This window comes from Amphiprion ocellaris, chromosome 13, assembly GCF_022539595.1.
Source record: "Amphiprion ocellaris isolate individual 3 ecotype Okinawa chromosome 13, ASM2253959v1, whole genome shotgun sequence".
Taxonomy (NCBI): domain Eukaryota; kingdom Metazoa; phylum Chordata; class Actinopteri; family Pomacentridae; genus Amphiprion; species Amphiprion ocellaris.
The window spans coordinates 21,649,778-21,663,105 of record NC_072778.1 but is presented as its reverse complement, the minus strand read 5'-3'; the positions used below and the strand labels follow the sequence as shown (position 1 = coordinate 21,663,105).

Sequence of the window (13,328 nt, the reverse complement as noted above, 5' to 3'; positions counted from 1 at the left end):
GAAGCTAGATGTAGAGCAAGTACAAGGACTATGACCATGCAGTGGAGCATTTAAAAACTCCAGTAGCTGCCATGCAAGTTGAAATAGAGGAACTCCAGATAAGGAGAGTGAAGCTTATTCTGGTATGCTGAATTAATCTGCAGGGGCATCGTATCTCACATTTTACAAAGACCATCCTGCAGGACAGACGGGAGCACAATGATACCTGTTTTAAAAGCTTAGGTTTATGTAACATACAGTGCGGTCCAACAGTCTCATCTTCAGCAATTCCACCTAGGTTATTTATGATGCCATTCATGCATTGAAATGTGGCATCCAATGAGAGGTTTGCAATGAATCACACTTACCAACGCTAAGGAGATAAGTTCATGTTACTTACAGGTGTCTCAAAAACCCCCGAGACTGGACGTACAGGAGCTGCAGTCTTCATGCTACAATGTGACATAGTTACTAAGAAAAGAACATCCTATCGTCTATCAGCATTTTCATTTCAGCTTGCAGCTGTTTTGATAGTGTTAAAATGCTTAAAAAACAACAACAAAAGTAGTGCACTAAATTGCATCTGATTGCTGAGCAGCACTTACAAATCTGAGAAATCACATAGTCAAGATCATCTTTTTGAAATTCATCAGCTAATATACAGACTGTACAATAAGAGTCTGATGGTGGGCTTTGTTTGGGTTCCTGCACATTTAGGAGTAGAAGGAAATCAGATTGTTGGTTGAGGTTGTCAAGAAAATTCTGCTTCAGTAAAGCTAAGGGGGAAAACCAGTGATTAGAAGATAAAGAAAAAAAAGTATTTAGGGTCGGGGTTATGATGAGGAAAGGAGGGAATTTGCATCAGCATTATAGAAAGTTAAGTTACGTGTCACTATTGACAATCTGTTCTGAAATGCATTATGGGAAATATACAGTCCCTTAAATATGCACCTGAAGGAACAGAATTAATGAGTAGAATTTAGTTGTTTTTAGTATTTTTCTTTTCATTTTAAAATACAATTTATCCACTTTTTCTGTCAATGTGTTGTTCCACCCTCCAGTCCGGCAGGGGGTGGTAATAAAAAAAATAGTCAATGAAACCACAAGAAGAAGAAGAAGAAGACGGAAGTGATGTACTGCAGTTTGTGTAAAATGGCGACGGTCGCGTTTCAGTCAAAACACAACTGACGAGCTTTAAAAGGAGCAAGAAACAGCGTAAACTAACGCTTCGAAGAAGGAAATATTAACTGCAGTTTTATTTGTTGGGTCTAGTCAAGGTAACTAAGTCAATTCACTTAATAGGTGATATTTAGTTTTACGTTTAAATCACTTGCTGGTTAACAGCGAGGTTAGCTACAGTCAAAGTGACGATACTTTATGTCTTAGCTTTTATATCTGTTATGAAATGCATTTATAGCTTAGAGGCAGTGTGTAAGACGATAGAAAAAGCAATTTCTGGAGACATTTATCTCAGATGAACATCCCAGTGAACACGGACGTTCCCCAAAGTTCTCTGGTGGGTTCTGTGTTTGCAACAAACTGCGACGTTCTTGTAAAATCCTATAAAAACAAAGCCTTTACTGTTATGTCTTTAACCCACGGTGGTAATGATTCCTGAACACGATGTGTTTGTGGTGGCAGGTCCAATCATGACGGAGCAGGCCACCGCCACCAGCACGGAGGGGATCGTGGGCCTGGATGAGCCCAAGAAGTTGACGCGAGAGGACTGGAGGAAGAAGAAGGAGTTGGAGGAGCAGAGGAAGCTGGGAAATGCTCCAGCTGAGGTGGACGAGGAGGGGAAGTAAGTGTGTGTGTCTGAGCAGAAAGTGTGTCCTTTCACGCAGCTGAAGAAACGCTCCAGCTTGGTGTTCTGCTTTTTCATATGTAGACACAGGTCTGTCTGGCATAGGCAGGGCTCCAGGCTTTAACTAGCACAGGCAGCCACTGCATTACCCGTAGTGGTAGAAATTGTATTTTTTATTTCTTCCGTGGCTACGATTCTACAGTTTAGCAGAAGCTTTTATCTAAAGCGATGTACAACTGAGAATGACTCTGTTAGTCTTTTCCTGCCTGATGCATAGAACGAGCTATTTAGCTGTTATGCGTTCCTCAACCAAAACTGAGGGCAGAGGAGGCAGAGTGGGAGATATTCAGTCAGATACACCTGATGATCAGAGTGCAAGTGTAGGCAGGAAGATACTGAACCTCTGATCTAGCTAATTACAATAGCAAGCTCAGCGGCAAGGCTGCAAAATTAAATAATCATGAATCACAATCATGATTTAAGCTTCTAACCTCAACGTACAACAACGATCGACTGTGGTCTTTACATTAAGAAATGTGCTCTGCTCATAAAAGGTGTAGCGCACTTATGTTAGCTGTTTTCTCCGCTTGTAGAAAACAGCTCATGTACATGAAATCACTTGGTTTAATCTTGAACAAATCTGAGAGCAGCACACTTTATCTCACTCTTTGCAAACAAGTTTTTCCTCACACAACTGTCAGAGCACACCGCAGCCACCTTCTCACCAGCTATCATAGCCTGCAAATAAGTAAATTTGTATTTGCAGGTTTTTGTATTTGTATATTTAATTTTTGTAAAGTGAATGATTAAAGAAATTCTATTTCTGCAAACTTTCCTAGAATTTTCCTGTATTTTTCATGAAATTTCCCTAAAATTTTATGACAATGTTCTGGGTATTTTAGTGGAGTTTTCCATGAATTTTTCTGAAATTTCATGGAATTTTCCTGGGAATTTTTCTGAAATTTCATGGGAATTTCTTTGACAATTTTATGGATTTTCCAGAAATTTATTGAAATTGTCCTGCAATTTTAAAACTTTTTTTTGAGAATTTACCAGAAATTTTATGGGAATTTTCCATGAATTTTCCACAAATGTTATCGCAATTTATGGATAATTTTCTGGAAGTTTATATGAATTTTCCAGGAATTTTATGGGAATTTTACCGCAATTTCCCCATAATTTCATGGGAATTTTTAGGAAATTTGATTGGAGTTTTCCAGACGTTTTGTGGGAAATTTTCAGGAATTGTTTGGGAATTTTCCAGCAACTTTCATGGGAATTTTCCTGAAATTTTATGGGAATTTTCCAGCAACTAATCATATTTATTCCAAAACACATGCTGTTCTGTCAAAAGAATCTTTAGTGTTGGTACTATTCACAATGTTTTTACAAATACCTCATAGCCCATTTATTATTCAGTAGGTAGCAGATAATAGCTGTCTTTATCACAGAGAGAAAGTGTGTCAACCAGATCCTCGTGTGATTTTCAAAAGTGATGTATTCAAGAGAAAGATGAGAAGTCTGATATTACAGTATTGACATTACATTTGGTAATCAGGGACATTGCTAAATGGTTCAGTTGACTACTTCTCACACCAGTAGGTCTCCAGTTAGGGGTAATAGATGAATAAAAGGCATTTTTTGATGGAGACTCAAACCTATGAAATCACAGTCAGGAAGAAATAAGTTAATCATACATATCCTGGTCTGAATCCAAAACAATCCGCTTTCCCAGCTGCTATTTGATCAAGTAAGAAAACCACAGGTATAATTAAAAACATTACAAGAAAAGTGCAACATTACAAGATTTGGAAAACATCACTTTATTTGAGAGTTATAATACTGATAACACATGTCTGCAATTGAAACAGAAATGTCTCCATTATTTCTAACACTCTGGGTTATCATGACAAAATGTTTAATTGAAGCAACATAATTGTAAATAATTGATCAATTTAATGCCATACTTTTATGAAAAACAGAAGAAAAAAAATTAACTGTAATGTCATTTTCACAGTGAGACACCAGCTCTAACATTCATTAAAAACTATTGTCTTTTTTTTTTCTCCAGGGACATAAACCCTCACATCCCACAGTATATTTCATCAGTGCCGTGGTACATTGACCCTTCAAAAAGGCCCACACTAAAGCATCAGAGACCACAGACTGAAAGTGAACAGCAGTACTCAGCCATTGGAGAATGGTACAAGAGAGGCGTGCAAGAGGCAAGGATGAAACAATTAATTACATCCTTTAGTCATTAAAAAAAACAACATAAAATTAAAAATCTTTATTTTGTGTCTCCACACAGAATGCAGTTGCCACTAAATTCCGTAAGGGTGCTTGTGAAAACTGCGGTGCCATGACACACAAGAAGAAAGACTGCTTGGAGGTAAAACAGATAAAACAATCTTCAATCATCTGCCAGAGGAGATTCATTTTCACTCTTTTCCTAATACTATACACTGTACATTAAAGCAATGTTATATATGGTATAAATAATGTTAACACCTGATCTTTGTCACATCAGAGACCCCGAAAAGTTGGGGCGAAGTTCACAGGGACAGGCATAGCTCCAGACGAACATGCTCAGGTCCAGCTGTCGTTAGACTACGATGGGAAACGTGATCGCTGGAATGGATACGACCCCGAGGAACACCAGCGCATTGTTGAGGAGTATGCCAAAGTAGATCTGGTAAGCAGTCCAGTAGAAAATATTCTTATTTAAAAGAAAAACGAAACAAATTTTTTGTGGACAACGCTGTCACTTTCCATGCTCATTCTTGCTTGACACTTGAAAAAATCCGAATAAACACTATTACATTATTGACAAACTTATTCAGTCTAACAATCAAATGTTGGTCTGGAATACCTAAAAAAATTACATCTAACAAACTCAACAGATGTTTATTTATTTTTCACCCTTGAAGACTGTCTGTAGAGACTACTATAGCTTACTGCAAGAGATCATTTTCTTTCCTGTAGGTACTGGGACATGTTCCCTTTACTGTCTTGGTGTGTGTAACAACAACATCAAGGTCAAAACATTGTGTTTAGTCTGTGTTATCGACTTTCAGCGTACAACATGACTGATTTCTTATATTTTGTTTTTCAGGCCAAAAGGACCCTGAAGGCACAAAAACTTCAGGATGAGCTGGCCTCAGGAAAACTGGACCAAACTGTAAGTGTAATATCAAATAGTAATGATAGTAATGGATTGCGTTACTGTCTAATTTTAGAGGCAGATATCACACTAAAATGTATTTCTTTGAATCCTTTGTTTGCAGGAGCGGGAACATGATAGTGAGGATGAGGATGAAGACAAATACGCAGATGACATCGACATGCCTGGTCAGAACTTTGACTCCAAGAGACGAATCACTGTCAGGAATCTACGTATCAGAGAAGACACAGCTAAAGTAAGAGGCACATGAACTAATAATGGACAGTTTATTTACTTTTTCTATCTCTGGTGATGATGGTGAATAAAATGAACACAGAGGCGACATTTGGTTGCCTCTAACATCCATTGTTAAAGAAGTTGTTGCTTTAAGTGTGAGGTGAGAACTGTTACGAACTTAGATGCTCAATAATCTGATCTTTTATCTCACAGTACTTGAGAAATCTGGATCCAAATTCAGCATACTATGATCCCAAGACTCGAGCTATGAGGGAGAACCCATACTCCAACACTGGCATGAACCCTGACGAGTAAGTTACTGTTACTGTACTACTTAATAATGGATTAGATTTATATAGCGCTTTTCTATTAAGGCATACTCAAAGCTCGTACAATGGATCCATTATTCATTCACTCACACATTCTGACTTGGTGGTGGTAAACTACATTTGAAGCCACAGCCGCCCTGGGGCAGACTGACGGAAGCGTGGCTGCCAATCCGCGCCTACAGCCCCTCCGACCACCGACATTCATACACCAGTGTGAGTAGCCGCACTGGAGGTAAGGTGGGTGAAGTGTCTTGCCCAAGGACACAACAGCACATGACTAGGACAGAGCGGAATTCGAACCGCCGACTCTTCGATCATTGGACGACCTGCTCTACCACCTGAACCACAACCGCCCCACCCACAGCCGCCCCACCCACAGCCCCCCCCCCCCCCCCCCCCCCAAACTTCACTACTGTACTATGTTTCTTACCGACTTAAACTGCAATAATTTTTGAACCGTTATGTCTTACAGAGTTGGGTACGCTGGAGACAACTTTGCTCGCTACTCTGGGGACACGATCACCATGGCTCAAACACAGTGTAAGTCAAAAACATACTTGCCTTCTGTCTGTATCACCTCACTGCCTCCTCTTTCAGTTTTGGAAATTGCATTTTGCTGATAAATATGCATATGTTATTGCTAATGTAATGGTCATCGCCCTAAAGGCTGGAATATACTTTCCGCACGAACGAGCCGCGCGGAAATCAGCCACACGGAAATCCGCGCGAGAGAATGTGTGTGCATTTATACTCCGTGCGGCGTCTGCTCCCAAATTGCAGGGGGCAGTGTATCGCAAACACACGTCTACCTGGTCTATTCTAGTAATAAACTAGAGAAGAAGAAGTCTGCTTCCAAACTGCAGGGGTCAGTGTATCTCAAACACACGTCTACCTGGTCTACTCTGGTACTAAACTAGAGAAGAAGAAGTTTGCCATTGTTTACACCACTTACAACACGGCATTTTACCGAATAAAAGCATTTCAGCAGTTAGTTTTAATTTCACACCATGAATAGTTCATAACCCGGTTACCACGGTGATCTCTGTGTGACGAATCGTATAAGTGCACGTATTTCTAGACCAGCTATGAGTAGGTCCTGGCCCTCCGCCATGTTTTTCCGCGCGGTTCCGTCCGCGTTGGTTAGAAAAATGTGAAGGTGCGCGGACCGGAAATTTTCCGCACGGAAAGACCGCTCGAGGGGGCGTTGGTGCGAAAATTACGTAATTGTTCCACACAGAGCCGCACGGATCTCGCGGACGCGGCAAGCGTGTTGTTGACTGAGATTATAAGCCTGTTGGTGCTTTTAAAATACTGAACCTCTTGTACTTACGTTACTGAATATTATGGCTCATCTGCTACATGTAACTGAAAGCTACAGTGATCTCTTAAATAAATTAAAGCCTGCTTACAATAGCAGTTACAACCTTTAATTTGTTTAAACCGTATCCTGTCATATTTTTAAACAGTAACTGAGTTTTGGCTGCCTGACGGTTTCCTCCTTGCTTTAGCTTGTGAACACTACTGAATTCAAGCTTTAATTTGTCTACTTTTGTGATATAGCATGGTAGATAAGAGAGGAGACACTAAAGGCAGCATTGATCATTGTTTTATAGTAAGTATGATCAGTTCCCCACATTTACGTATCTGATAGGACCACAAAATTAGATTCACTCTAACAGGAATGTTGCACTTCTGTGTACTGTCCCCTTCAATAATTTTTATTGTCTTGTGACAGTGTTTGCCTGGGAGGCTTATGAGAGAGGCTCTGAGGTGCATCTGCAGGCCGACCCCACCAAGCTGGAACTGCTCCACAAGTCTTTCAAGGTCAAGAAGGAGGACTTTAAAGAAAAACAGAGGGAGAGCATCTTAGAGAAGGTATGCACTTGGCTCATATGACTGTTAAAAAAAAAAAAACAAACAAAACCAAAAACACCCCTGGAAAATGGTACACCTGGAGAAATTAAGAAACCCAGATAGTTTTGTAAAAGTGGAAATATGTATATACTTCTGTACTGGGTCCTTATTTTATGAAATTAACTCTGGCCAAAGTATCAACACTTCTAGCTTTTGAAGTTTACATCAGTATTAATGGACACTTACCCTCACTTATTTTTCAAACATACTTGCCTCTAAGTAATTAATGTATATTTGGATTATGCTACAGAGTTCTCAGAGACATTGTATTGTGTAAACATCTTACTGATGTCAGCGTTACTGAGTTGTTTTTCATGTGTCAAACCACATAACTTCATACTGACACAGATTTTTATTGTTATTTTCATGTATACATTGTTTCAGAGAATAGGTATTTGCATCAACGGCATCCAAAAGTTATTGGTAATAATATGTAGAAACTCTGTATACAGCCGACATACACTGCCTGTCCAAAAAAAGCAAGTATGTAAGAGCCTTCCATGGGGTAATTACTGCAGTGATGAATATGTTTCAGCTGCAACAACTTATTTAACCGTAGCTGATGCAGTGAGAAGCTTCTCATTTCTTAAACAACCGTGTTGAAAGACATATCCTGTGGTCATGGAAAGGATGGAAATGTGTCTCAGAAGGGTCAAATTATTGGCCTGCTTCAACCAAAGAAAACAACTAAGGAGATTTCTGAAACTACTAAAATCAGGTTAAGAACCGTCCAACACATTATTAAAACCTGGAAGGCTAGTAGTGAACCATCATCTTCCAGGAACAAATGTGGTCTGATGAGTCCAGATCTACCCTGTTCCAAAGTGATGGGGGCAGGGTAAGAAGAGAGGAGGATAAAGTGATGCACTCATCATGGCTAGTGCCTACAAGCCTGTGGGGGTTAGGGTTATGATCTGGGGTTGGTCGGGTTCGGCAACATTATGTTCCCAAAAATAAGATAAGATAAGATAGTCCTTTATTTCTCCCCACACCAGGGGAAATTCACATTGTTACAGCAGCTTATGTATCAGTAAACATAGTAATAAAATAATAATAAAATAGTAGTAGTAATATTTACAATATGTGCAGGGATGAGAAATGAGAATTAAATAGTACAGTATTGACACACTGTAAACAACACCAATATAAAGTGGCTTGAAAAAATAAGTTTAAAAAGTGCAAAGATGTAGCAGTGCAATAATTGTTATGCAAATTTTTATGGTTTGGGGTGATATGATATGAGTCCAGTTTATGTTAACATCAGCCAGTGATGCTGATGTTGTAAAGTCTTATAGCAGATGGAATGAAGGACCTGTGATAGCGTTCCTTCTTGCAGGGTGGGTGTCTCAGTCTGCTGCCAAAGGATCTGCTTAAAGACCCCACAGTGTCATGCAGTGGGTGAGAGGGATTGTCCATGATGGATGTGAGCTTTGCCAACATCCTCCTCTCACCCACCTCCTCTATGGAGTCCAGGGAACAGTCCAGAACAGAACCGGCCCTCCTGACCAGTCTGTTCAGTCTCTTTCTGTCCCTTTCAGTGCTCCCTGCTCCCCAGCAGACCACTGCATAGAAAATACCAGACGCTACCACAGAGTATTAAAATGTCTGGAGCAGAGTCCTGCACACTCCAATGGACCTCAGTCTCCTCAGCAGGTGGAGACAACTTTGGCCCTTCTTGTACAGGATCTCTGTATTGTGTCTCCAGTCCAGTTTATTGTTGAGGTGAACACCCAGGTATTTGTATGAGTCCACCATCTCAATGTCCAGACCCTGGATGTTCACCGGTGCAGCCTGAGGTGTCCTCCTCCTGCTGAAGTCCACGATCATCTCCTTCGTCTTACTGGCGTTGAGCTGCAGATGGTTTAGCCCACACCAGTCAACAAAGTCCGAGATGACTGTCCTGTACTCCTGCTCATCCCCCTCAGATACACACCCGGCAATGGCTGTATCATTGGAGAACTTCTGGAGGTGACAGCTCCCAGAGTTGTAATGGAAGTCCGATGTGTACAGGGTGAAGAGAAAGGGGGAGAGCACTGTCCCCTGTCCCCACAGGGGGACAGGGGACATGCTGCTGACTACCACATCAGACACACAGTCCTGAAGCCTCACGTACTGTGGTCTGTTGGTGAGGTAGTCGATGGTCCAAGCAGCCAGGTGACAGTCTACTCCCGCTCCTTCAAGCTTCACCCTGAGCAGAGAAGGCTGGATAGTGTTGAAAGCACTGGAAAAGTCAAAGAACATGACCCTCACAGTGCTGCCGATGTTCTCCAGGTGAGTCAGCGATCTGTGCAGCAGGTAGACCACTGCATCATCCACTCCCATGTTCGGTTTGTAGGCGAACTGCAGTGGATCCAGATGTGGGCTCACCTGGGGACGGAGGTTCCTAAGGGTGATCCTCTCCATGGTCTTCATCAGATTAGAAGTGAGGGCCACAGGTCTGAAGTGGTTAGGCTCCCTGGGGTTCCTGGTCTTAGAGACAGGAACCAGGCAGGAAGTCTTCCATAACACAGGAACCCTCTCCAGAATCAGGCTCAGGTTAAAGATGTGCAGCAGCACCTGACAGAGCTGGTCTGCACAGTCTCTAAGGAGTCTGGAGCCGATTCCATCAGGAACTGCGGCCTTTCTGGTCTTGATCTTTTTAAGCTCACTTCTCACCTGATCAGCTGTTATGGAGAGGCCGGGGGTGGTGGAAGACGGGGATTGGAGGAGGGGTGCTGTTGGTGGTGTTGGTGGTAGAGAGCTGAGGTGTGAAGAAGGAGCTGGCTGGTCGGTGCCCTGATGAGAGGGGGGAGGAGTGGGAGCAGAGTCAAATCTGTTAAAGAACAGATTCAGCTCATTGGCCCACTCCTGGCCTCCTGCTGCAGCTCCCCTCTCATGGCCTCTGCTGTAACCAGAGATGGATCTCAGGTCTCTCCAGACCTCCCTTGTGTTATTGTCCTGCAGGTGAGATTCCATCTTGGTCCTGTAGCTGGCCTTGTCCGCCTTGATCTTCTTCTTTATCTCCTTCTGCACCCTCCTCAGCTCCTCTCTGTCCCCAGATCCAAAAACCCTCCTCTTCTCCTTCAGCAGGGCCTTCAGTTCTGGGGTCACCCAGGGTTTGTTGTTTCTCTAACAGTGTTTGCTATTAGAGAAACACTGTACTTTCCTGGTCGGTACGGTGTCCCAAAGAATGAGGTCAGCTGACTACCTGAATATACTGAATGACCAGGTCTTTCCATCAATGGAGTTTTTCTTCCCCGATGGCATGGACATATTCCAAGATGATTCAATTCAATTCAATTTTATTTATATAGCGCCAATTACAGTCAAATTGTCTCAAGACGCTTTACAGAACCCATATGCCTGACCCCCAGAGCAAGCCAAAAGGCGACAGTGGCAAGGAAAACACCCTTTTAACAGGGAAAAAACCCTCGAGCAGAACCCGGCTCTTTATGTGGGGGGACCCATCTGCCTGCTGGCCGGGCTGGGTTGAGAGGGACAGAAGAGGTGGAGGGGTAGAGGGATAGAGGTAGAGGGTTATGATGATGCCAGGATTCATGGGGCTCACACTGTGAATGAGTGGTTCAAGGAGCATGATCATTTTCACACATGGATTGGCCTCCACAGAGTCCAGACCTCAGCCCCATTGAGAATCTTGGGATGTGCTGGAGAAGACTTTGCACAGCGGTCCAACTCCCATCATCAATACAAGATCCTGGTATAAAATTAATGCATCTTATGACAGAAATAAATGCTGTGACATTGCAGAAGCTTATTGAAACGATGCAACAGCGAATTTGTGTCATTCTCGGAGCTAAAGGCGGTTCAATGAAATATTTTATGACTTTTTTTTGGACGGGCAGTGTATTTTAGCAACAGGATAAGGTTCCTACCGTTTACTCTTGTTAATCAGCAACAGTCACATATTAAGAATTTGATCATAGATCTTCAGAATATTGACCTCAACTATCTGTAGTTGCCAAGGCTCTAAATTAGTGTAGAAGAACTATTTTAGAATAACGATGTCACCATGTTTCTGTTATGACTTCATCTTTAGCCTAGAACAGCCAAACCTGCAGTGTGTATCCTCGAGTGTTTATACCGAGTGCTGACTTAACTGACAGTATTCCTGCTTTGTGTGTCACTATCAGTATGGCGGTCAAGAGCACTTGGATGCACCACCAAGAGAGTTACTGTTGGCCCAAACAGAGGACTATGTGGAGTACTCCCGTCACGGTGCTGTACTGAAAGGACTTGAAAAAGCTGTTGCCCGGTCCAAGTATGAAGAGGATGTCCTAATCAACAATCACACTGTAAGAGCAACAGAAGAATAACTCATATTAATGTCTCGCTAGTTCTGGTAGATTTTATTCACAGTGAATTTGAAATGTTTCTTGTTTTCAGTGTATTTGGGGTTCCTACTGGAAAGATGGTTGCTGGGGGTACAAGTGTTGTCACTCCATGGTCAAACAGAGTTACTGCACAGGAGAGGCTGGAATTGGAGTAGTGAGTACATACACTGACATTGTTTAAAGATTCTGTTTGATACACATAGGATATCAGTTTTTAGAATGTCAATGCCCATTTTAAAACAAAAACATTTCTATCTTTAATGTCCCCCAGAACAACACAGACTGCGTTCCCTTTGAAGAGGAACTAACTGAGCCTCAGGAGGAAGAACAGCCCAAGTCTCTGCTGGAAGTGAGTGACACTGGATAAATTTTAAAATGCAGCAGTTAATGATGATGAACATAAAGGAGTTCATCTAATGTAAGTGATATATATACATCTCATTGTGTGTTCATTGTTTCACCATTTATAATCACTAGATGCATCAAGATAAGATGAAAGAAAAGAAGAAGAAGAAAAAGAAGAACAAAAAACACAAGAAACACGGCTCTGATAGCAGTGACTCAGAGGATGAAGAGAAGAAAAAGGAGAAGCTGAAGAAGGTAAACATTTTGGCGTTTTTAAATGCCTCAACGTGGAGCAGTCGTCTGCAGTTTGCTCAGTTTCTCTGTTACTGACCTCCAACCCGTTTCTTCCTGTGCAGGCTCTGGAAGCAGAGGACAGGCGGGTGAAGCACATAGAAGCAATAATGCAGCTGGAAGAGAGGAAGAGGCCTTACAACAGTCTGCAGGAAGTAAAGGCGCCTACAGAGGAGGAGATGGAGGCCTTCCGCATGAAACGCAGCCGGCCAGATGATCCTATGGCTTCCTTCCTTGGACAGTGAACTCTTCTTTCTCTCTCCTGACTCCCCTAATCTCCCCCCACGAACTCTACCAGAGCAGCAGCTCGGTAAAAAAATAACTTCTCAGATTCATAAAACTCAACTTCAATCTGGTAAACTTAGAGCAGTGCTGCTGTTTGGTTATAAATGCTACAAAAGCTGCATGGAGTATTTAGTAAATTTAATATGCTCACCTTTTGTATTTAAAACCAAGGGTCAACAGACTATAGGAAACACAGGAAGTGTGCTTTTGTTTGTTTATACTCAGTTCCAAAGGGTTAAAATCTAGAAACTTTTCTCTGGTGTCCATTTTACATACATTTCAGTCAAATAAGAAGATGCTGCCAGCCTTTGCAGTAATTTGGGGAGTATAACTACTTTTTTTTGGATTATTAATTTTTTTATTAAAATCATGTTTGAATTCATTGTGTTGTGTAAAAAGGTCTTAATTTACAACTATGCTTTTGTTTTACAATAGTGCGCATTGCTCAACATCACTGTAAGTCTGTAAAAAGTCACATTTTTCACAGGTTTATTTGTTAGAATTAGGGCTGCCACAAACGATGCGTCGACGAATCGCCTGAGCACGATACGTCATCAAAAGCGGAAGTGAGCGCGCAATGCAACAGAAATCACCGTCCGAGTGGAGCGCGGAACACGCATGGACATCCGCGCTGTATCGTGCATATATAG

The 13,328-nt window shown here is 41.8% G+C and overlaps 1 protein-coding gene across 2 annotated transcripts; it reads left to right on the top strand.

The window, feature by feature from the left end:
* Positions 1-1,097: 1,097 nt before the first annotated feature.
* Positions 1,098-13,060, top strand: slu7 (SLU7 homolog, splicing factor). Of its 2 annotated transcripts, none has more exons than XM_055016676.1 (15): positions 1,098-1,256; positions 1,621-1,780; positions 3,855-4,008; positions 4,095-4,175; positions 4,314-4,478; positions 4,899-4,964; positions 5,071-5,202; positions 5,397-5,494; positions 5,985-6,052; positions 7,248-7,387; positions 11,557-11,718; positions 11,810-11,911; positions 12,029-12,106; positions 12,235-12,357; positions 12,459-13,060. In XM_055016676.1, the coding sequence occupies exons 2-15, from the start codon at positions 1,629-1,631 to the stop codon at positions 12,636-12,638; spliced, it is 1,701 nt and encodes a 566-aa protein (XP_054872651.1). In that variant the 5' UTR covers positions 1,098-1,256; positions 1,621-1,628; the 3' UTR covers positions 12,639-13,060. The 2 variants fall into 2 exon arrangements, with proteins under 2 accessions (XP_054872651.1, XP_054872652.1); XM_055016677.1 differs by lacking the exon at positions 1,098-1,256 and adding an exon at positions 1,264-1,495.
* The last annotated feature ends 268 nt before the right edge of the window (positions 13,061-13,328 follow it).